The sequence below is a fragment of the Pinus tabuliformis genome, chromosome X (assembly GCF_031772625.1).
Source record: "Pinus tabuliformis cultivar Carrire ecotype Pingquan chromosome X, CPIR1, whole genome shotgun sequence".
Taxonomy (NCBI): domain Eukaryota; kingdom Viridiplantae; phylum Streptophyta; class Pinopsida; order Pinales; family Pinaceae; genus Pinus; species Pinus tabuliformis.
The window spans coordinates 1,505,251,080-1,505,276,788 of NC_142308.1; the positions used below are offsets into that span (position 1 = coordinate 1,505,251,080).

Genomic DNA, 25,709 nt, shown 5'->3' on the forward strand with positions numbered 1-25,709 from the left:
ATTGATGCTATATGGTTTAATCCATGTTTTTATGTTTTTTATAACTAATTCATCATTCTACATGCTTTCCCAGAAATTAGACATTTCTCGTGGCGGCAAGAGGCCCAAGTATTAGCAATAGATAATAGATTTACTTGTCTTTTCTAGTTTCTAGTGGTTTAAAAGTTTTTATAACTGTTGACTCTTTCATATTTATTATGATATCTTTTGTAAACAATAATATATGACAATTTAAGTTTGAAGTTTGAAGTTTGAAGTTTGAAGTTGGAAATTATAACTCATTGGTAATGAATTATGAATATGATGCTTCGTGAAAGTTGAAACATTTCATTTCATGTTAGACATTCTTTGTTATCGTTTGGTTACTTGGTAATGGTAATGGTTACAAGTACCAATTACGACTTTAGTGATCAATGATGATAAATGTTATATATCGAATTTTGAAAGCTTGAAACTTTAAAATTGATGAATCCTGAGACTCGATATGTTGTATGTTACTAGCTTGTGGACGTGGTTGATGAGGATTATAACTTCTAGATGATTGATGTTATACGGTTCAATCCATGTTTTTATGTTTTTTATATGTAGTTCATCATTCTACATGCTTTTGTTGACATATATGCATCAAAATATACAAAAATATATATTATATAAAAATTCGCTCCCAAACCGGGAGCTTTTGAAAATGTCGCTCCTCGCTCCCGCTCGCAAGTAACCTTGATTTCAGATAGTAGAGTAGTGAGACCTCGGGTCTCCCCTCATCCCCACCCTTTGGGCAGCCAACCAATACCTTTGAGACCATTGCAGAGGTGCCAAGCAACACATCAGTCCACTAACACCAAGAGCGTCATAAGGTCTGGTACCAGACGATTCCCGAACAGCACCCCCCCAATACGTTCCTTCCCAACCTCAATCGAGCAGCAAGAGACTTTTCCAGAGTTTCTTTCCTTTGGCCTTGGATGTTACAACTATCCCTCTCTGCTACATCCCCCCCAAGATCATGCAGTCAGACTCCTCGTTGGATCCAAGAGACTTCCAAAGCCAAACAATGCCATTGTTGCCCCCCTTGGCGTCGGCTATCAGACTCGAGCATTCTTGACATCATCAACCTCTAGGCCTGCACTTATTTACCTAGCCTTCTACATGATCCAATTATATACATGTTATGAGGCTATCCTATTATTATATCCTTTTTTTATTTCATTTCACCTTATCCTAGATTGAGTTTTTGCATTTTCTAGGAGTTTCATTGACATTCCCACATTTTACTTGTACTAGTTGTATCCTTCAATCCCATTGACCTATTTATGGTCAATTGTTGGACATTAATGAAATTATCTTATCTTACTGATATTTGAATATGTTTACAAGATGCACAAGACATAATCAAGTTTCTTCAACTTGAGTCACAACTACAACAAGATGAACTAAAATATAGAAATCAACATTCTAAACTAGTTCTTGTTCAAAACAATTCTCTGTTTGAGCTTGATCCTCATCAAGAACCAGCACTTGATTAGATCAATGACACCACATTAGGAGCAAATTCACATTAAGATGCAAAAGTTTTGCTTGCACTTCCCAAGCCCATCATCAAACCTTGGGAAGAAGTCATCAACAACAAGCACAAAATTAGTCTTGGATACGAAAAGGAAGTGACCTTTCACATTCCAAACTACTCTAAACCAATCTAGTTTTAAAATGTTAAGTTTTTTCAGGATAACTCACCTTCACATACTCCACTTCCACATTAGATTCGCAAATGCCAACATTGACATTGAGTTGGCCACATAAAATATTAGTGTTTTGATCTTCACTTTTGTGAGCACTATGGAAAACATACTCTTGCAAGACCAAAGATTCACCTTGGATGGATTGCTTCTTGGGAATGGTCTTCAACATCCAAGAAGATATATCATTCAAACTTATTGCATTCATGGACTAAACGATCCACGTGTCTAGGAAAGGAATCTTTGCCCTAGTTGAGGGCCAGATCTGTGGTTGGAACCACCTATTGGCAAAAGGAAAGGTCAAGGCTTGTGTTTGATGCATCTGCAAAAAAGAGGTGAAGGCCAGAAGGCCTATGAGCATTCCAAAGAGGAATAAAGGAGGTTTGGGCCTAAGAGAGAGTTGGACCTGTAGTTTTGACACAAGCCACAACCCTGTAGTTGTCATCTGTTACATACAAGCATTGTTGTGTAGAATGCCATGGCCAAAAGGTTAAGGCCAAGGGCCTAAAGAAGCCAATTGTAGCGGTAAAAGGCCTTGCAGAGAGTTGACTAGGAAGTTTAAGGAGGGGAAGGATTACCCTGTGTACTACAGCAAGTGGCAATAGGTTTTAATGGCGAAGGATAGGCACTGGTCAACACAGATGAGAGCTGAAAGGACTCAGCCTTAGCACAAGTATTTTGGACAAGTGTTTTGTCTTAGTTTTGGCATTGTACAAGGATTGTAAAGGACTACTATCCTTGGCACGAGAGCCTTGTGGATTCTCTTATTAATGGAATTATTAGAAATTAGTTTTGGGCATAAATCTTGTGTCTTGTGCATTGATCTAATTGCTAGTACATTTCGTTGTGCAAAAGTTTTAAAGTAGGCATTTTCAGTGTTTTTATGTTTTCTATCTAAACATGGACTAGACCTAGGGTGCATTGAATTCTAACATGGTATCAGAGCTACTTTGAAGAACAGTTGGGTCGAATTGTGCATAGGTGACAACCCTAAGAGGGAGCTAAGTTGTTTTGTTGTTGAAGAAAGGGTAGCTAGCCTCTTGGATTTCTGGGTCGGAATCCAACAAGGAAAATGGTTTCTGGCTTAAGGTTTGAGGACCAGTTGGAAGGGATATCCAACTATAGTTTATGGACGGAAAGAATCAACCTAGTGTTGTGGTATTAAGATAGAAGCTAAAATACATCAAGATGACAGGTTCGGGAGAACATGACTTCGTATCTTACTAGGATTCAGTGAATTCATGATGAGCTTGGAGCTATAACGGATAATGTGGAAGAATAAGAGTTGGTGAGGAATGCACCGAAGGGATTTTCAAAACAGTGGAAGCCATTCATCAAAGGAGTAGTCTGACAAGAGAAACTTTCGGATTCGAACAAGTTATGGGATGATTTCATCCAAGAGGAACTTCAAGACGAGGATCTTCAGCAGGAGAGACCTAATAATGAGAATGTTTCCCTCACTAGTAAGTTGAAAAAGGGCAAAGGGAAGTTCAACAATGGCAACAAGAAGGAGGACTTGAACAAAGTGAAATGCTTTGCATGTGAAGAGTTTGGTCATTATGCAAGCAAGTGTTTGCATAAGAAGAAAGGAGGGAAAGAGAAGAAGCTTGAGATGGCTACTCCAGCTATAGTCGAAGAGGATGATTTCACTAGGAGATTCAACAAGGAGTTTTCTCTTATCTCTCATTTCTCTGAGAGCACCATTCAAGAGGATACTTGGTTCCTAGACAGCGAGGCTTTGAAGCATATGACAAGAACATGAGAAATGTTTGAGAGCTTGACCGAGTGGGACTCTGATCTACATGTGAAGATTGGTGATAAGAGTCAACATGCCATCAAAGGAGTCGGGATTGTACCATTCAAGATGGAGTCAAGTGGATTGTTGCGAGTCTAGGATGAACTTTGGGTACCAGAGCTAAGATGCAGCATGCTTTCAGTATCAGCGATTGAGGCAAAGGGGTTTAACGTTCTTTTCCGGAATGGAAAAGTGATGCTCAAGCCTAGTGAATCTAACTATAGCCTAAGGGTGGTTCTTGGAGTCAAAGAGAATGGTCTATATAAGCTAAAGGGAAAGCCTATTGACCAAGGAAAGAAGAAGGTTTCAGAGACTCAGAGGGAGTCAAGTTCCAAAGGGAGTTCGTCAATTCAGAGGGAGAGTCAACAACCCCAGAAGAGTGCATCGTCAAAGAGAAGAAAGGAGACTTCCATATCTGACAAGGAGTCATGGACTAGCTTAAAGGCCTATTAGGAAAAGAAGCAAGAAACTTCCAAGAAGGGTTCTATTCTTGCAACAGATTTTGCTTCTATGACGAAAGATGAAGCTTATGATGAATGTTGGAGAGCAGCCATGGAAGAGGATTGTGTTCTAGTGTGGGAAACAGAGAGACTTCCAAGAAATGGAAGTACCTCCCTCACTAAGAGGGAGTGTTGAAATTGGGTAGCATCAGGAGGTACTCTCACATGCCCTTGGTGCTAGGCTTGTGAGAGAGAAACACCCAAAAAGTGTGACTTTGCACCCAAGTTGTGGGCTTTGTACCAAAGTGATGGGCTTTTGTTCCGAAGGAAAACATTTCATATTTTAATTTAATGTTGAGTTTGGTGTTAGAGGTTTTTGATGGAAAAGGGGGCTTCCAAAAGGACAAATGGCCAAGAATAAATAAGAGGTCAATGGAAAGGCGTAAGGGCAACTCATATGGACAATATGAGATGGATTTCTTCTTGATTGAGGTCTGAAATTGAAGAAGGAAACCGCAGACTCGCAACTAAGGCAGCAAGGGCTTTGGAGGGATCTTTTCTATGGTGATAAGGGTTTGGATCTTGGTTTTGGTTTTGCTGTTTGCAGGTAGCAAAGGATAGACAAAGGAGAGCCCTAGCCACATGAACAAGAGTCCAAAGAAGGGCCAGATCTTGTAAAGTGAATTGCTGTGTGGTTAAGCAAGCTAGCCGCAGCTTAAAGGAGACCTGTTAGGGAATCTGTGGACTGTAGAAGTGATCCACAGGTCTAGGAAAGGAATCCATGCCCTAGCTGAGGGCCAGATCTGTGGTCGGAACCAGCTGTTGGCAGAAGGAAGGGCCGAGCCCTGTGTTTGATGCATCTGAAGGCCAGAGGGCTTGTGAGCATTCCACGAAGGAACAAAGGAGGTCTGGGCCTAGGTGAGAACCAGACCTGTAGCCTTGACACAGGACACAGGCCTGTAGTTGTCATCCGTTTCCTACAAGGGTTGCTGTGCGGAAGGTCGTGGCCAAAAGGATAAGGCCAGGGGTTTAATGAAGCCAACCACAGCAGTAAAAGGCCTTGCAGGGAATTGAGTGGGTAGTTTAAGGAGGGCAAGGAGTGCCCTGTGTGCTACAGCAGGTGGCTGTCAATTTTGATGGCAAAGAACAGCCAGTAGTCAAGGCAGATGAGAGCTGAAAGGACTCAGCCTCAGCCCATGTATTTTGGACAAGTGTTTTGTCTTGTTTTTGGCATTGTACAGGGATTGTAAAGGGCCACTATCCCTAGTACAGGAGCCCTGTGGATTCTCTTATTAATGGAATTATAAAAAATCAGTTTTGGGCATAAATTTTGTGTCTTGTGCATTGACCTAATTTCTGGTATATTCCGTTGTGCAAATGTTTTTTAATTTAGGCATTTTCAGTATGTTTATGTTTTCTGTCTAAACATAGACCAGACCTGGGGTGCATGCTAAACTTGACAAGCGCTGCATGCATGCCAACTGTAGATCGACTTGCTGTTTGGATGAGCTTTATGTGTCAAAAAAGATGTTGTTTTTTCCAACTTTATTGCGATACTGGCTAAGAAAAACTCACCTCCTCATTTATCCATAACGAACCACCTCCCTGCTTTTAGCTATATGCAACTTCATCTAGATGAGTTCTGCACTTCTCCAAATAAAATTCTGTATCCACTCTCCAAGCATTCATTGACCCTTGCTAACTTTAACACTATCTTTAGAAATACAATGCTTGATATGCTATAATCACTAATGATTTTGCCTTGAGGATAGGCTGCATGAAAGCCTTGAGAGAAAAGGATAGCAATTCGATGTGAAGCTTCTAAAGATACTCCTGGAAAACTCCACAACTTCATCCCAAATGACTGATACTAAATCAATCATTGAATACCCCTCGAGATAATTGCAAACTCCGCTAAAAACATCCTACAACACTGATTTTGAATACCTAAATGCCAGAAAAGATAAACAGATGGCATTGGTAACTGCTGATTACTTTAGAAACTACCAAAGGTCCAAACATTAACTACTGTAGCTTCTGTTTATGAAATTCAACGACAGAGAACTGCCAACTTTCCTCAACAATTTGCTGCATACCCATTTCTCAGACAAAAACTGCATAAACACATCCTACAGGCTTGCTCTTCATCGGCATCATAGAACTGTAACTTTTGAAAATATAATTGAAACCCAATACAAAAGGCAACCTCCTCTAGTTTGTGCACTGTCTTAGTCACACACATTTCTTTCCTTAAACAGTGAAAGTCGTACGCATTGGGAAGGATATCTCCCTCTCACAAAAACTGTCATAACTATCCTGCCCGTGAACTTTTTGTTGGAGGATAAAGACCCTAGCATACTAAAAGTATTGCCAATAATAAATGAGACCAAGTTTGGATTTTGCCAAGCATGCAAAGGGAGGTCGAATTAGTTTTCAAGATTGACAAAATTAGCATGACTAAATTTGACTTGGGATTCTTCTTGGTTTAATTAAAGTTAGAAACTCGTGCTAAGGCTTTAAATGGCAAGCTTAGTTTACCGCCTTTTTGCTAATTACGAGAACAAAGTCAAGTTGCATTTCCTGCTTCGTAAATTTAGTAACAGCATCTTTTTCTATGGCTTTTCATTGCATGCAAGGATGCAATAAGAAAATTAATGGCAAGCTTAGTTTACTGCCTTTTTGCTAATTACGAGAACAAAGTCAAGTTGCATTTCCTGCTTCGTAAATTTAGTAACAGCATCTTTTTCTATGGCTTTTCATTGCATGCAAGGATGCAATAAGAAAATTAAAATTAGGCTTTAGGCTATGCAAAATTAAGAGACTTGCTAATCACATTAAAGAAGTCAACTAGCTTTTAGGAATACCTCACATGTGAATAATGGAAAAAGGCTTTGAATAGGATTAGCTATATGCAAATCTACAAAAAGGTCAAACTAAGGTTTGGGGTGGATAAAGCGAGCAAGGGGAACTAGGTTATCTTGGAAATTCAAACTAGGGTTTTAGGGCAAGGTCATCTGGAAGCTAATATAAGTGGAAATCCTCCAACCAGTAGCCATGTGTCACACTGGGAGAACAATCCACCTTCTCAACAATACACATGATTCATCATCGTTCACCCACAAAAATTCTAGAAACCCCCATCACTACACACTTGGAATCCTAACATCACATCCATGATCCTGTGCCTGGCAAAAATAGAACTGATAAATATAGACATGCCCCAAAAAGTAGTTTAGCTCCATAAAAACATGAAAGACAAAAAATGAAGAGGAAAGCTATGAGAATGTTGCCAAGCATAGCATGTCTAAAAGTAAAACTAAATACTACTAAAAATAGCAACATCTTGCATGCAAATAAAAAGTCTTATTAGACTCAAATCTCTACAAGGAACCCAAATATGTACTTAGAAATAACATGCAAGCCTGGAAAAGCAAATTGCTAAAAGTAGCAATGTCTATAAACTACTTGTCTACCATCCAAAATAGGCTCATCAACATTGTGAGCTCATAAGGACCAAAAATATGTAGAAGTCCCTGACATGCGGGCCCCTGAACTTTGGCTCCAAGAAAAAACCAAATTACTAAAAATAATAGTTTTTTGGGAATCTGGTAATACTGACACAGTAGCAAGCTTTGATCACTGTGAAATCCTGGATGCATCTATAATGGAACCAGCAAAATCGAATCTAGCTAGATCTTAACCCTCCAATTGCACAAACAAATCTAGAGGTAAACAAGTACATGAAGTCCTTTCACTTTATCCCAAGCAAAGACATGTCCAAAGCTTCTTAAAAACTAGTTAGGGCATCCACGATTACAGTAAACCTTAACCAAACAACAAAGCCTAGCAAGGTGTCCGACTAAGCGATACTTTCCTCTCTAAGAGCTCAATAACAAGCTAGCATCACAGCAACCGTCCAACCCTTAGATCCACACTTGCATCTCACAATCACTACTCTTCACTTGCATCACACAAGCCAAAGAATCCTAGTGCATGCCTCTCACAAGAAATCTCCTTGTTACAAGAGTAAATAATTGTTCTTTCGAGATCCTCCCATACATCACACCAATTATCACATCTCTGAGATAGAATACAAGTTATATCAAAAAAACTCTCCTCCTTTCATATACGATTATGATTAGGCAAGGGAAGCTAAGAATAGTACATGGTCCAAGTCCAAAAGTAGAACTTAGCCTAAGTTGATGACAAAAACCGATGTGGGGTCACTGCACTAACCATGAATACCACATGGCACAATATGGTTTGTACAAGCCCCCACGTGGTACACCCACCAAGTCTAGGTGCCTTCATGTCAAGCACTCCTCTAGCAAGATGGTGCTTCCCCCAACATTGGCTTCTCAACTCACGTGTTCCTCCTCAAGGTACATGCAAGGTGCCTCCAATGCTCCTATGCTTCCACACCCAACCTCCAAGTATATAACACCATCCTTCAGGATGGTTACTCCACATGTCCTAAGTGCCCATCCTATGCAATAAGTGCGCCCTTGTGAAAAATGTCAAACTGCCACTTGCGTGTCAACTACAACATTGCCTTCCTAGCAGTAATCCCAAGGTAAGCATACACGCACTAGGCTCTCCAAGGACCAAATGTAAGTTAACCAAAATAAAACAAAGGGGCTAGGGAACCATAAGCTCTTCACATCATATGAAGCAGTCCCTCTGGCTCTAACTATGTGAAAACACTTTCAGAGCAACGAAACGCTGGCATAAATGATGGAAACATTTACAGGAGATTACATCTTTTGACTGCGTAGTGTTAGATTATGTCTGGAAATCTATGCTCAAATAATAGCAATGATCGAATTACAGAAATAATCTGCAGGGGTTAACACCAGCCAACTGGGCTTCAGGCCAGTTTATTGCGTTTCACTCCCATTGATATCCTATTGAGATTAATGGAAGAAATTGAAGTTGGCATGCACAATCATATATAGCTCTTTGGATGAATAACTTTAGGTAATATCACATGCACACTGTCTAGATATAGAGATTTTACGATTGTCATATATGCTCAGTCATGACAATTGTCATTTCATAGGCTGGAAAGGTTATCCCATCGGCTTCCAAGTGATCTGTATTTCAAGAGTCAATGTACAAATCACCTTGATGGACGGAGCATTTTGGGTCTGCACATCTCTGCCCAACAAGTTACTCTATGTTGGGAAAACATCTTGAAAGTCCATATGTTCCCCATACAAAACCTTAGCCTCAAGCAATTTGTTTATTGGAAAGATGCAAATGGTATATGCTATATTCCACACATTCCAAGGAATCGGGCTTTTAAAGTTCATATCTGCATCACGTATGATACAATACAGTTTGATAATGAAGTTGAATGCAAAGCTAGTCTATGGAGTTTAATGTTGAAATAAAGAATATTCTAACTCCGATTGTGATGTATAGCATGCAAATAGATTACAGAACACGTATTTACAGAACTATGTAGAGTTTACATTAATAAGTGGCATTGCCTATGCTCATGTAGTGGCAGATACTACTTTTTTGTTCATCTATGTCTGAGGATAAAATGTTTAACAGAACAGCATAACAGATCCAACAAAATGCTCTTGCAAAGGGAAGCAATGCTGACTATTTTTTTAACCACGTATAAATCGAGACCACATGTAAGGAATTAACTTTTGAATTTTTCTTATGAAATCTAATTCTTTGTATTAAACCAGAGAATGTACATACTAAGAGGATAACACAACACAAGCTATTAAATCAATTGAATGGATTTTTTTTCATTAGAGGAATCAGCAACTGTGTCGGACTCGTATTCGACTCGTATTCGCATGACATGGGTCAATTCCAACCACTACCACTATAAACCCTATATTAACCACATGCACCCCACACATGGCTCATGGGCTAATCAGAAAGACTTGAATCTTGGATCACATATTTTACATCTTGGATCACATATTTTACATGATACTTTATAACACGGCCATCCATACTTTATAACACGGCAATCACTAATTGGGATGTTGGGATGTTATAATAATGAACAGTGAAGTTTTGTTTTAGATGGCGTATTAATGTCAATACAATATTTTAATTGATAAATTCATAATATAAAATCCTTATGCCAAACTAGTAGTTTATTGTTTTCGAAGTTATATCAACAAACAACAAAGCTCTTCTCAACATAATTTCGATTACATAAACCACATGAATTCTTTTAACGGCACAAAGAATGCTTGGACCATGACAAATATGAGCCCATAGTATACCTATCTGAAATGCTTCAAACCAATGTATTGTGAAATAAATGACAACATAAACGCAAAGAAGATGAACTAAATTGAGAAAAGGAAACAGTAAAATAAAAATACCTTTACAATTACAGGGGCAATTTCTGTTTCTGCAACTTCCCTGACTTTCATACGAATTGCCCGCTCTTCAGGCCTTAGAAGAACATCTAACTGGAAATAATCAGACACTGCAAAATAAAAATAAAGCAGCAAGAAGATGAGCATTTGATATCTAGACTTTGAAACACAGACTCTACGTGGCACTTGGAACCAGCCAAAATGCTTGCCTCCCTTGAATAACGTCTAAGACCTTGTTTCCAGAGAACAACGTTACATAGTTCAAAAAAGTCCCTAAGACTTCAAAGTACAAAAGTTTTATTTCCAGCATCCACTCAAATCAAGAGGGTTTATTGGGCCTAGAATCTAGATTTCAATTTCATTTTAATATGGTTCTATTGTCAAGTATTGTCTGCCACCTACACAATGTTCACTGGCAACAAAGTGGGCTAACATTGGAACTATGACTGGGTTTTATTTAATACAGCAGTGTCCCAACTTTAGATCTAACAATGGAATTATAACTGGGTTTTATTTAGTACAGCAGTGTCCCACCTTTAGATGCCTCTCCCTTGACTGCGCTTTTGGTAATATCCAATGTCCACAAAAGAGCACAATCGGTGCCATTTACAATGAAAAGGTAAATCCCACAAAGTGACTAAAAATGGATATGGAGCACCATTTTCTGAATATCCTCTGAATATTGTTGCATTTAGCCCATGTGACAGGAGATGTGTTTGTGTTCAACCATCTGTCATATGGACAGGAGATGTGTTTGTGTTCAACCATCTGTCATATAACATTTAGGTTGGGCGACTAAAGAAAGAAGAATAACAAAATTTTATTGGGAATAATGTTTATTTAAAAATTAAAAAACAATGTTAATATAAAAAATATTGTATTCACTATATTATATTATATATAAATTTATTTAAATTATTTATCTATATAACATTTAAAAAGGAGTTAATTGGAGTTATCTCCGGTAGTTGGGTACTATGGCTGTCATCTTCTCTACCGAGATTCTCCCCTACCCAGATTCAATTTCTTTCTAAGAACATGATGATGAGTATATTGTTATGATCCCTCCTTATAATGGCCATGACTCTAATCCTCGTCCCACTGAGAGAGTATGATTTCCATTGAAAAAAACATTTAAAAAATTTAACAACAAACCATTATAACTTTTAGACTTGGAAATTATTTATAACTTTTACACTTGGAAATTATTTAATCACATTGAAGTTTTTGCCTAAATGCTTTGGGTTGTTTTTGCCTAAATGCTTTGGGTTTTTTTAAAGGAGATTTAAAATAAATCTATGATAAGTAAAAGGATGTATTGGCTTTTTTTTTAATGAATTTTTTTTCAGAACGAAAAAGCGTGATGTATTTATATAAGATATATAAAAAACTCCATATACATGATGTAGAACAGAGCATAGGATCCCGGAAAGAGTTCTGGATCAGCAAATAAAACCATAGACAAAATACTGGGGAGACAGGGCTATAAAAACCGGAACTCCCACCAACTGAAAAAGACTGTAGAGACTGTGGGCAGGAAACAAAGAAAAGGACCGGCATAAGCAGATCGGCCACATATGGAGATATTCCGCTTCAAAAAAACGATGCGGACAGCCAAAGCATATCGGACACAGAGAAATATGAAACTATATAATGTGTTCCTGAGGAAAAACCGCATCATAAGACTTACAGACCTGTGGATATATAAGGCTGTAGCAACAAAACACTAAAAAAATTTAAAGACCTGATGATACAGAGTTCATAGTCATTCATCACTATTTTGTTGCTAGCGAATCTATGATAAAAAGATGTATCAAAATGGAAACATGTTGTACAGAATTTACTACTGTTATTTTATTAACTAATTTGATGTTTAGTGTATTGATTTGATATCTAATTCTATTATAACTTTAGAATATAATTATTATTATTATTATAAAATAAAAATAAGTTACGAAATTCAAGAAAATCCCCTATTTTTATACTTACACAATCCATCAAAAAAAATCCTTTTTTAATACTCCCACAATCCATTCCAAAAAAATCCCTTTTTTATACTTCCACAATCCATCCATATAGTCTAGAGTTCTTAACGGAACCCGTTATGGTGCTTTTAATATACTTCCACAGTCCATCCAATTAGTCTGGAGTTCTTAACAGGACCCGTTATGGTGCTTTTAAAAATTTGTTCTCTGATTTTGAGTAAGTGATGCTCAGGGTTCAAATGTTTTTCCATATTTATTGAACACTCATATTCTCACCGTGACTTGGAAGGGCTTACAAATTGCCAGTTATCTTGATTATCATGATCTATCTGCTTATGAATGCCCCTTGTAGCAACTCAGGTGACCCAAGACACTCTTCAAATTACCTCCACATAAAATATATAATCAAGAAGAAGATGGGTGATGGATAAAAAGCCATTATTGTTCCACCTAGGCTTTCCCCAAACAGAGAGAAGACATTGACCATACGGCCATTGGCTCTGTGATCTAGTATCTATGTTGTTTGAATTCCCAACTCCATGGAATTGATACGAGTAATTGCAGAAGTCATTCGTTAGCTTCCCTCTCCGACATTAATTGCTAACCATTTTCCAAAGCCGCAATAAATCCAACTTAAAGTGATCAAATTCCCAAATCAGAATAATGTTCCCTTCTCAGAATGAAGACAAAAAATGCATCAGGCGGAAAATGAAAATCTCTGGAATATGTTTGAATAAATTCAATTTAGGTATTAATGCAATCCATGAAACTGGTGATTCCAGGGACGATATTTGACGATTGAAGTGTACCCAACAAAACACAGAGATCGTTGAGCATATCAAAAATTTAAATCATTATACAGAGATGGTCATTCCGGGATTTATTTTCAGAACATCTACATAACAAAAGCTATAGGCAAATTGAAAAAATGTCATTAAGTCTTATGGGAATAAAGATGTATGTTTAGAGGACTTGCCACAAGGAGGGAACTTGGAAGCCGGAGTAGCTTGAGGAAAAGCCTGCGAAATATCCATCGCCGGCAGACCCAAGTGAGATGTTCGATCATTGGCCATTGCTTTGCAGTGAGAAGCCGAATTTTATGAAATCCCGCTGCCGAGGTTATCCAGAATCCGCCAAATAAAATTACAGATTCTGTATAGAATTCCAGAGGTCTGCCAAATAAGATGAGAGGGTTTTATAGCATTTAGAAAACAAGTTGTCAAGCGCCCGTATTTATATTTATAGTACCAAAGTGAGGTGTCAACATGGGAAGGTGACATGGGCTACTAAATTTAGAAAGTGACAAAACTTTGTTGCAGATAATTAGATAAAAACGACTCTGGTTTCTATGATACACAGCCCTAGAATCTTCAATCTCCTAACCATTAAGCCGTTTACTATATTGACACCCAATTCAAATTTCATCGTTTTCGAGAGGGCCCATATTGTTTTCCTATGTTTATGTTTATGATTTGAAAAATAAAGTAAAATTGTTTTCAAAAAACACCTGGAAAAATGTTTCTAACACGGCATAAATTCTAATGAAAAAACATTTAATACGTAATTCTTTATTTTGTTTATTTATTGATTATTTTTTTGATATATATATATTTTTGTTTTTTATTTATTTATTTATTTTTATTTTATTTTTATTCATTTATTTATATTTTATTTATATTTTGTTTTATTTTGACTTGTGTATATTTTGTTTTATTTTATTTATTTTTCCATTTATTATTATTAATTTATTTTATTTTATTTTCATTAATTATTTTATTTATCAAATGATCTTATCTTGATTAGGGTCTCTACTAGTTTTTATAATTTTTGACTTCTTTCCTTTAAAGTTTGACTTTGATTATTTATTTATTTATTTTAAAAACTAGTTGTTTAATATAGCGGTTACTTATTAATATTTTTTTTAATAAACTAATATCACAGTTTAAATATTATTTTCCCAAAATTAGTAATATTTGGTTTTAATAAATTAATTTAAATATTATTTTTCAAAAACTCGCCATTACATATTAATATTCTAATAAATTAATAAACTAATTATGATTATTTAAATATTATTTTTCTAATATTTGGTTTTAATAAATTAATTTAAATATTATTTTTCAAAAACTAGCCATTTCATATAGCCGTTACCTATTAATATTTTTAATAAATTAATGAAATAATATTATTATTTAAATATTTTTCAAAAACTAGTGGTTTAATATAGCCCTTATATATTAATATTTTAATAAACTAATATCATTATTTAAATATTATTTTTAAAGAACTAATAATATTTGGTTTTAATAAATTAATTTAAATATTATTATTTAAAAACTAATCGTTTAATATAGCCTTTACCTATTAATATTTTTAATAAATTAATGAAATATTTAAATATTTTTTTCAAAAATCCATTACTTAATAATATTTGTTTTTAATATATTAATAAATTAATATTATAATTTAATCATTGTTGTTCAAATATAGTCGTTACTTGAAATTAAGTCTCTACATTGCTCTCGATTTAAGCCTTTGCCATGGTTAGCCTCTTCATTCAAATATAGCCGTTACTTGAATTTAAGTCTTTGCCATGGTTTGCCTCTTCATCTGGTCTTAATGATGAAGCAACATACTTGTTGGTTCGAAAGGCATCGGCCAAAAAAAAAAATTTCTCTCATGTGATTACCGAAAGGACTTTGTTTAATTCATTATGGATCACAGAATTTTGAATACAAAAAAAAATAAAAATATTTACATGATAAATATCGTAATAATTAAAATAATTATGTTCATGAGGTGTGGAAGGGTGCTTTGTTAAGATATTTTGTAGTAAAAAGGTTATTATATTAAATGGGCAAAAATTAAGAGATGTTAAGGGTCGAGGTGTCATGATCAAGTACAATCCCAGGTGTGATGTGATTTTGATGGCCTAAATGCCCTTGGTCTGGTTATTGAAACCATTAGTTAGGCTTGTTAGTCATCATAGGACTCATAACCTAGTAAACAAAAATAATTCAAAGTACTTGTGTTATTTGTAATGTAAGACTTTGTAATGTAAAAATATGAGTGGTGATTGGAAATGAAAAAATTATTTTAAAAAAAAACCTTTTATTTAATTTGTTAAATTGTATATACAATTAAAAATATTCTCAAATTATTAAAACTAAACTATTCATAATTTTCTAATTTTTAGAAAATAAAAATTCCAAAATTATATCTTCCTATATACTATACGTGTTAACATTTATGTAGGGTTCAATTTTGCTAGATAAACAATTTAGTTATCAATAAAATATATACTATTAACATTTATGTAGGGTTCAATTTTGTTGGATAAACCATTTAGTTATCAAAAAAATATTTACCAAAATTATATAGTATAAAATATGTAATGGAGTATATACCTGTTAACATTTATGTAGGGTTCAATTTTGCTAGATAAACAATTTAGTTATCAATAAAATATACTATTAACATTTATGTAGGGTTCAATTTTGCTGGATAAAAAATTTAGTTATCAAAAAAATATTTACCAAAATTATATAGTATAAAATATGTAATGATTTTCCAAAATAAATATTAGTTGATGTGAAGTTGCAAAAAAAATTATTAATAAAATTGTCAAATCATTTAATAAGAAAATATCCAATTTAATAGTTTAGTTTTTTTTCGATTAAGTTAGGTTAAAAGCATAAAATATTATCATGATTTAAAATATATTATGATATTTTAAAATAAATATTTGTGGGGTGAGAGTTTTCAATAAAAATAAATAAATGAGTTGTCTAGATGCTAGATTTTTTAGATTCTTTTAGTAAAATTATAGTCGGTGAAAAAATTGTGGTAAAATCTTGATTTGTGTTGTTTAAACTGGTTTTTTTTACTACATATATGAATTTAACACCTTCAAAAACCCCTTTGATTCTGAAAAAATTACCCATCAAACTTATAATTTCAATAAATTTCTACCAAATTCTAAACAATTTAAATTAAAAAATAAATCGAAAACTTTTCAAAAAATCTCACTTATAAACAAGAACAATCGTATTAAAAAAAATGTCTAATTATCAATTAAAAAAATGATCTCCAAAAATTATTCATCGTCATCAGAAATTCCGTATAATATTATCTTTCCCCACGTGCAAAATAATCATCATCATCACAAATTCCGTATAATATTATCTTTCCCCACGTGCAAAATAATCATCATCATCACAAATTCCGTATAATATTATCTTTCCCCACGTGCAAGATAACCGGATAACTATCGATGAAAGTTTACTTGATATGAAAGCATACCACGTGTGCATATCATTATCGACCGTCTTGGTAATTGAGAAACCTTCTATCATTGTAGCGGTTTTCAGTGTCACCAAACGTACTTAACGAAACATTTTTATACCTTATAACATTGTAGCGGTTTTCAGTGCCACCAACCGTCTTGGTAATTGAGAAACCTTCTATCATTGTAGCGGTTTTCAGTGTCACCAAACGTACTTAACGAAACATTTTTATACCTTATAACATTGTAGCGGTTTTCAGTGCCACCAAACGTATTTAACGAAATATTTTTAAACCGTCTATCCTTGTAGCGGTTTTCAGTGTCACCAAACGTATTTAACGAAACATTCTCAAACCTTCTATCCTTGTAGCGGTTTTCGGTGCCACCAAACATATTTAACGAAAACATTTTTTTTTTTAAATGTTATTAGAATATTGAAAACATTTTTTTTTAAATGTTATTAGAATATTGACCAACACTTGCGTGATAATTCGCACTTAAATGCATATTTAGTAATAAGTAATAATGGTGGTGAAGAGAAAATGGCATTTTATTATAGAACGTGTAGTTTATAAGAATATTAGTTTTAATAGGAAAACACTGTAAAGGTCAAAAATATGTATTATTTATTTTATGAGGATAAAATTAATTGGATTGCAAGTTTTCTAGTTATTGACATTGAAAAGAATATGAAAATGAGTTAGGATGATTATTTTTTTGGTTCTTTAGACTATTCAACTTTGTAAACGTCAATTAAATCAATCAACCATGTTTCTGGAGTCATTACTACTCCACTTTGTCAGAATCATAACTCTAGAGTGTGGAGCATACACATTAAATACCATTTTCTTCCACTCGTATATATATTGGGATTCAAAGTTGCAAGTGTGGAAGTGTGGTTTAATGTGGAGGCCTCATTGATTCAATTGCAGAGTATCCATGGTTTTTTTTTCTTTCATTTCATTGCTGAAATTTCATCCATGGTATGAAGAAGTAATGATACTCGCTAGTTTGATTGGAAAGGACGTGCAAAGACAACAAATCTTGTAAACATTATGGTCGGGACCATAAACAACCTTCATATTTCTCTATTGAACCATATAGTGTATATATATTTTTATCAACTAGGAAAACATATTAACTCAATTGTCAAACCAACAATGGGGATAACCATGATGAGCTACTATCCAGAAATGCAAGCTAACTTGTTATTGTTATTCAAGCAAAACCACACATGTTGTATATAGTGTACATATTGCTTTCACCATAAATATATATGAATTTTATATTTGATTATTGTGCTACCATTTTTAAATTAGATAGGTATGCATTTATGTATGGGTACGGGTGTAGTTTGATCAATATTGATGGTTATTAACATGGTTTCTCTTAAAAGGGTGTAGGTTCAAGATCATTGTAAACAATTTGGCTAGGGATCACAAACTACCTGCATTCATGTATGGGTGTAATTTGATTGGGTTTAATGGTTATTAACATGTATTGTCTCTTAAAAGGATGCATGTTCAAGATCGTTGTAAACACTTTGACTAGGTGTCACAAACTACCTACATTTATGTATGGGTGTAGTATGATTGGGTTTAATGTTTAATAACATGTTTTCTTTAAAAGGTTATAGGTTCAATATTGTTGTAAACATTTTGGCTAGGGATCACAAACTACCTTCATATTTTTCTTTTTAAGTATACATTATACATATTGCGTTCCTCATAAATACATATGAAGTTTTATATTTCATTATTTTCGTAGATTTTCATATCATGTATGGGTGTAGTTTTGCTAGGTCCAATGGTTAATAACATGTGTTTTCTCTTAAGAAATTACAAGTTCAAATCTATAATTAGGCCGATAGGCCTTCCTATGCATCAACAATCGTCAACACTTTTACCCTACGCCGTTAGATCAAGGGAAACACTTTCAACCATTGATTTGAAGTGTAACTGCTTTTTCTAAATATCTGTTGAATTGCCTTCTTAGCATGGCAAGATATTTTTACTGCTTTCCCTTTCTTTTAAGTTGCCTTCTTAGCATGGCAAGATATTTTTATTGCTTTTCCCTTTCTTTTATGTCACTCTTGATAATATTTTTACTGCTTTTTCTCCTCTTTAGGTCACATCTGTGAAATTATCGTCATTCTCATACTTTCTAGCGACCTTCTGACTGGATTTTTCCGGTCTTTGCTCCTCACGAGAATCTTTAAAGGAAACTCAATAATCTTTAGAGGAAAACTCAATAATATTTCAACATCTATTGCTCTGTGCTTTGAATTTCTGAAAATTTAGTTTGATTCGTTTTGTAGATTCATGATCCGTTGAAGGCTTAAGGTGATGCGTGTTTTTCCTCTGTAATACGAAATTGTCGATATCTTCCCTGCGTTTGGCTTTTGACCGTTTAAATATATGAATGTCATATTTTCTTTCTATTGAAAGCTTTCCAGCGGGGTACGCGGGCACCAATGCTTCTGGAAATTTATTACAAGGATTTAACGCGTTTCCATGTTAAGCCTATGTTGGGCAGAGAGAAAGCTGTTTCATCTGAGTTTCCAAGGATTGAAAACATTCCAAGTCCCCGATGAAGTCTTTAATGTAGCTATGTGGAATTTTGCAATTTAGGCGTTATCTTTAAGATCTCAAAATTCCATAGCGGGTCATAAGTATATTTTAGTTCTGGCGTTATCTTTAAGATCTCAGAGTTCCATAGCTGCTCATATTTCAGGAACATTTACATTTTCTTTATAAATGACTCTGCTATGCTTTCAATATCTTCTGCTGTGCGATCTATTGCGTCTTTTACCGCCTGAAAAAGTCCACAAGATTTTCATGCGACTTTTCCGGTTTTGACAAGTCCCATATATTTAGGCCGATAGGCTTTCCTATGCATCAATAATCGTCAACACTTTTACCCTACGCCGTTAGATCAAGGGAAACACTTTCAACCATTGATTTGAAGTGTAACTGCTTTTTCTAAATATCTGTTGAGTTGCCTTCTTAGCATGGCAAGATATTTTTACTGCTTTCCCTTTCTTTTAAGTTGCCTTCTTAGCATGGCAAGATATTTTTACTGCTTTTCCCTTTCTTTTATGTCACTCTTGATAATATTTTTACTGCTTTTTCTCCTCTTTAGGTCACATCTGTGAAATTATCGTCATTCTCATACTTTCTAGCGACCTTCTGACTTGATTTTTCCGGTCTTTGCTCCTCACGAGAATCTTTAAAGGAAACTAGTTGTTTAATATAGCGGTTACTTATTAATATTTTTTTTAATAAACTAATATCACAGTATAAATATTATTTTCCCAAAACTAGTAATATTTGGTTTTAATAAATTAATTTAAATATTATTTTTCAAAAACTAACCATTACATATTAATATTCTAATAAACTAATTATCATTATTTAAATATTATTTTTCAAAAACTAGTAATATTTGGTTTTAATAAATTAATTTAAATATGATTTTTTTAAAACTAGCCATTTCATATAGCCGTTACCTATTAATATTTTTAATAAATTAATGAAATAATATTATTATTTAAATATTTTTTCAAAAACTAGTGGTTTAATATAGCCCTTACATATTAATATTTTAATAAACTAATATCATTATTTAAATATTATTTTTCAAGAACTAATAATATTTGGTTTTAATAAATTAATTTAAATATTATTTTTTTTAAACTAACTGTTTGATATAGTCGTTACCTATTAATATTTTTAATAAATTAATGAAATATTTAAATATTTTTTTCAAAAATCCATTACTTAATAATATTTGTTTTTAATATATTAATAAATTAATATTATAATTTAATCATTATTGTTCAAATATAGTCGTTACTTGAAATTTAGTCTCTACATTGCTCTCGATTTAAGCCTTTGCCATGGTTAGCCTCTTCATTCAAATATAGCCGTTACTTGAAATTATGTCTCTACATTGCTCTCGATGTAAGCCTTTGCCATGGTTTGCCTCTTCATCTGGTCTTGATGATGAAGCATACTTGTTGGTTCGAAAGGCGTCGACCAAAAGAAAAATCTCAAAAAAATATCTCATGTGATTACCGAAAGACTTTGTTTAATTCACTATGGATCACAGAACTTTGAATACAAAAAAATAAATAAAAATATTTACATGATAAATATCGTAATAATTAAAATAATTATGTTCATGAGGTGTGGAAGGGTGCTTTGTTAAGATATTTTGTAGTAAAAAGGTTATTATGTTAAATGGACAAAAATTAAGAGATGTTAAGGGTCGAGGTGTAAGGCCTCCGGGCGATTGTGCGACGGGCGCCGGGCGAAGTCGTCGTGCACGAGGGCGCGGGCGAGCGTGCGGGCGCACCACAGGCGCACAACGGGCACGCGACGAACGGAAGTGCGACGGGAGTGCGGAAGAAATGCGACGTTTACAAGAGTCATGTGCGACGAAACCAGCGACACTTTAAGAATGCGACTAAGTGTTGAACCTTTATATAACGACTTGGAAGGAGCTTGCGGTGAGGGCAAGCCGACTTGGTAAAGGCCCTTATGGGGGCGCATTATGTATGGTTTGGGGGTCGGCCAAGGGGCTGCACACCCCATGTAAACCCACAAAGAAGCATATATATGAGTGGAGCATGAGAGCTCATAACTCATCAACGAATCTCACACATCTTCGCAGAGTTCAAGAGAAGTGCACAGATTGAGAAGAGAGATGCGCATATCTCATGCGCTCAGCTCTTAAGGGGTTGCACACTTGGAAGGTGAACTTGGAATTAAGTCGAAGGTTGGGTAGGTGTGCCCGGGGTGGATTCTAAGGTGCGGTTTTGGTGTAAGACTTGGCTTAGGATTCTAGGTGGCTCGAGTGAGCACCATCCTTTATGCAAGAGGTGCACAAGACTGTTGTAAAAGGCAAGGTTGCCTCTCTTTGTATTATTTGGTTAAGTGTGAGACTTGGTTCGGCCAAGACACGCTTGTTTATTGTAAATTGATATTCTTAATAAATTGTCGGGGCAGACTCACATTACGGGGAGTTGCCCCTCCCCTTTATACTTGTTGCAGTTGTGGTTGTTCTTGTTATAATTGCATGATGATAATGAATGAGTATGGGCTTCATTAAGTATAAAGGATAAATACATGTTTACTTGGTTGCGAAACACAAGCTAAGTAATGTTAATGTGGAAGTAGGCATAGTCCACGAATGTTAGTATTGGTGAAAAGAAAGCGTTCGGTGGTGCCGCAACTTGCTACAAGTGGTTCGAAGACTACCGCAGGTGTAGGGGCGTGACAGTTGGTATTAGAGCAGGTCTAAAGACTTGGAGAAGTCTTGCAGGAAGCTGGGTGAAGTAAGTGAACTTCCAAGTGTAGGTGATATTGAGGCTTGAACAAGGTTCAGGTGTTGAAGCATTTGAAGGTAGTTTCAAGACTCGGTTTGAGCAGGGTTACTCATGACAGTGGAAGCAGGTTTAGCAGAGGTAAAGCTTAGTGCTTTGACCAAGCTGAACGACAAGGCATGGCAAGTCTGGTAGAAGGTGAAGGGAAGCTCTTGCTTACCTTATACAGGTTGAAAAGGTTGAAGGAAGAAAAGCCCCGGATCCGGAAGGAACTTGAAGTCTTGGAAAAGAATGTTGAAGACGAGCTTCTTCAACTTGGATGGACAATGGAGCAAGGTGAAGTTGCAGATTGTGCTATCAAGGAAGAATAAGCCGTGATGTTTGAAGATGTTGCAGACATGATAACGATGGAGGATGAACTTGAGATTGATCAAGTTGGACCAGGATCGTGCAATTTGCGGACATTGATGAATGAGGAAAAGCCTCACAATGATGTAAGTATTGATACTTGTGTTTCATTTGGGCATTTGGTGGATGGACCGTATGCAGAGAAGAGCAAAGCCAGTTTGCCTATGCTATGGAGGATCTTTCCATGGATGACTAGGATGAGACCTTGTATGGAGAAGCAAGGATTGTCGATTGTTGCAGGACTTGTTGGGGTTTTTTGTAACCTTATGGTAGAAGGTACAAAGGCTCTTGACAAGGGAGGAACATGATGATCGTTGTGGAGGAATGGGTCGTGCTTTAGCCATATGGAAGATTGGCTAAGTGCCTGGCATGACTCATGGACGGATTGGAGGCCACACTCTTAGGTGGACTTCTCATGGCCGAGACCAAGAGATAGTCTTGGTGGACACTTTGGTGGAGGAGCTATGATGGAGGGACTCATGACATGATGATATGGTTGGGTGACCGAGTTCACTAGACCGAAGATTGCAGCTTGGATGAGGATGACCGATTGTTGTGATGGGTCTACTTGGTTGGACTACATGGGCAACTTAGTCATGGACATCAGGTTGGAGACATGGAGCATGGCAGTCTTATGCAGGGACATTATGTGGGAGCACTTGTAGAGGTGTCATGGACATCCAAGGAAGAGTGCCAAGGCAGGGATGTTGTGCGGATGGATTTGCTAGTGTGACATGGAGACTTATTACTTATGAGTTGATGGAGAGGTTGTGCACTCTTGTACAACAAGGCCATGGACTTGGTTGGATTTGTGAGCTGATTATGGAGCTCATGATGACATGAGATTGTTGTGACTTTTAGGGACTTCATATATGGTGGACTTAGAGGATCTAATGCATTAAGGAGCTAAGGTCAAGAGACTTTGATGCAGTATGGGATGCATACTTTCAAAGTACATGTATGGGCATGGCTTGGAAGAGTGACTTGATGTGGAAGATCGATATGAGACACTTTGGAGTGATGGAGTTACGATGATGATGATGCCTTGACTTGGGCTTGGGTTGAGTCGAGACTCAACTACTTTGACACATGGGAGCTGATTGATCTATGATCATGGGCAGCACATGGATAGATGAGACAAGTGCATACTTGTTTCTATGGATGACTTGAGGGATGACACATTGCAGATATGATGGAGGTTGCTTCATGGACCTGAATGTGGCACATCGAGAGTTGGTTTGAGGAGATGATCTCTTCATATGGAGGAGACACACACATGGATGATGATGTTGGGATAGATGTGGCTAATTTCATGTAGCACATTGACACCAAACATCATGGACAACATGTTGCAGATGAGATGGATGGAGTTCCATGGACCTGAGCATGGATTATGGAGATAGATTCTTGATGAGTCGAGGATGTGGCAGATGTTTGAGGAACAACTGATGATGGCATGAGGATGTTCACTCTCATGGTTTGAGCGTGATAGTTGGACTGATCACCCGACTAGTTCGAGACATGAGGGCATGCAGTGGGCAGAGATGTGTTAGCATTATGTTGGAGTATCATGGCAGCAGTTCACATGGGGACACATGATGAAGACAACATGAGATGTTGCAATGGAGGTTGCAACGAAGAGGTCGGTAATCATGGATCAAGATGACATCTGATGGAGAGCATACCGTTGAGGTGCATACCTTGGTATGGTGAGCTTGGTGGCAGTTGGTCACTAAGTCGAGGCATGATGGAGATGAGGCTCTACATATGTTGCAAGGATGTTTGCTTTGTGTGGAGAAGTCAACATCATGGATGATGATGATCTTGGTGGAGAGCTACCAAGATGATATGTTGTCGAGGACGACAACGATTTCAGGTGGAGGAGGATGTAAGGCCTCTGGGCGATTGTGCGACGGGCACTGGGCGAAGTCGCTGTGCACGAGGGCGCGGGCAGGCGCGCGGGCGCACGACGGGCGCGCGACGAACGAAAGTGCGACGGGAGTGCGGAAGAAATGCGACGTTTACAAGAGTCATGTGCGACGAAACCAGCGACACTTTAAGAATGCGACTAAGTGTTGAACCTTTATATAACGACTTGGAAGGAGCTTGCGGTAAGGGCAAGCCGACTTGGTAAAGGCCCTTATGGGGGCGCATTATATATGGTTTGGGGGTCGGACAGGGGGCTGCACACCCCATGTAAACCCATAAAGAAGCTGATCCAGGTGGATATTGGTGGCCACCTGCCAAGTCCACCTGGACCCCCACCATTGTCTTTCTCAGCATTTTCAGTTTCCTTAATTGTAGCACAACTTACTATTTTTAGCAGTTTTTCGGGTCCTGAACTTCCGGAGCCGTTTTGAGGCCCTAAACGACGTTTTTTGGGGAATCCGGGGGCAACACAAGTCCATGGAATGGACTAGTGTTGCCCGTTCCAACAATGATAGTGCTCGGATAGATCTTTCTAATGAGCTATTGTACGCGTCAAACGGAGATCATATGCCAAAGTTACGACCCCGGGAAGTTGATGTACCAACTTACCCCCAAACGGGGCCCACAGTTTGGCGTTTCATCTCCTAGGGTTAGGTTTTGGAATGTTAAGGGTTTTTCCATTGTTTCTCAACAATAAATAGGCCTTCGAGCCTCATTGTAACACAGTTCAGAGGCATGTAGCCATCACATCTCTTCTCATAGATAAGCTACCATCACCCTAGCTAGTTTATTGCCATTCCTGTTTGTAAGCATATTTCAGTATTTTCCATTAATGAAATGAAGTATTATTTCCGCTGCATCTTTGTGTATATGGTTCTCTGTAATTTGTTGCGTTCCTGTTTAAATCCGGATCAGTGGTATCAGAGCGGTCTGCTTTTTCTCTGTTTTTCTTTGCATGTCCCCAACAAGGTCGGGATATAAGGAGTTAGGGCTTGAACTGGTTGAACCTTTGCAAGACCAGCCTCGCAAATCCCGACGGCCTCCCATGGCGGACGAGAAGAAAGACGAGGGGGCAAGAGATCCCATCAAAATCTTGCTCGAAGAAGCGCTCGAGCGACAACGGAACGCGATGATGGACAGCTTTGCGCAGATCCTTCAGCGGCTACCCAGAAGCGGCGCATCGGCTTCCAGCAGCTCCTCTGGAAACGCCACACCCTTTAAGGTACAAGTTAATTTTGAAATCCCCATATTCGAGGGTCAGATAGACGCCGATGCCGTAGATAAATGGTTAAATCTGCTAGAGGGTTATTTTTCTGTTCATGAATTTTCGAGTCGGGAAAAGATTGTTTTTGCTCTTCTCAAAGCAGCCCCCCACGTCAAGGACTGGTGGGAAACCTACTGCGAGCAGAAGGATGAAAGTACTGGCTCACTATTTTCAGCCGCACCCACCTGGGA

At 36.7% G+C, this 25,709-nt stretch overlaps 1 protein-coding gene across 1 annotated transcript in view; it reads right to left on the reverse strand.

The window, feature by feature from the left end:
- Positions 1 to 13,553, reverse strand: part of LOC149145759 (acyl-coenzyme A oxidase 4, peroxisomal-like) — a 56,087-nt gene extending 42,534 nt beyond the window's left edge. The window contains exons 1-2 of the mRNA XM_089453177.1: positions 13,283 to 13,553; positions 10,325 to 10,431 (exon numbers count right to left, since the gene is read on the reverse strand). Of these exons, the coding sequence (XP_089309303.1) occupies positions 10,325 to 10,431; positions 13,283 to 13,379 (204 nt within the window). The 5' untranslated portion in view covers positions 13,380 to 13,553. The remainder of the gene's footprint in view (positions 1 to 10,324; positions 10,432 to 13,282) is intronic.
- Positions 13,554 to 25,709: the final 12,156 nt, after the last annotated feature.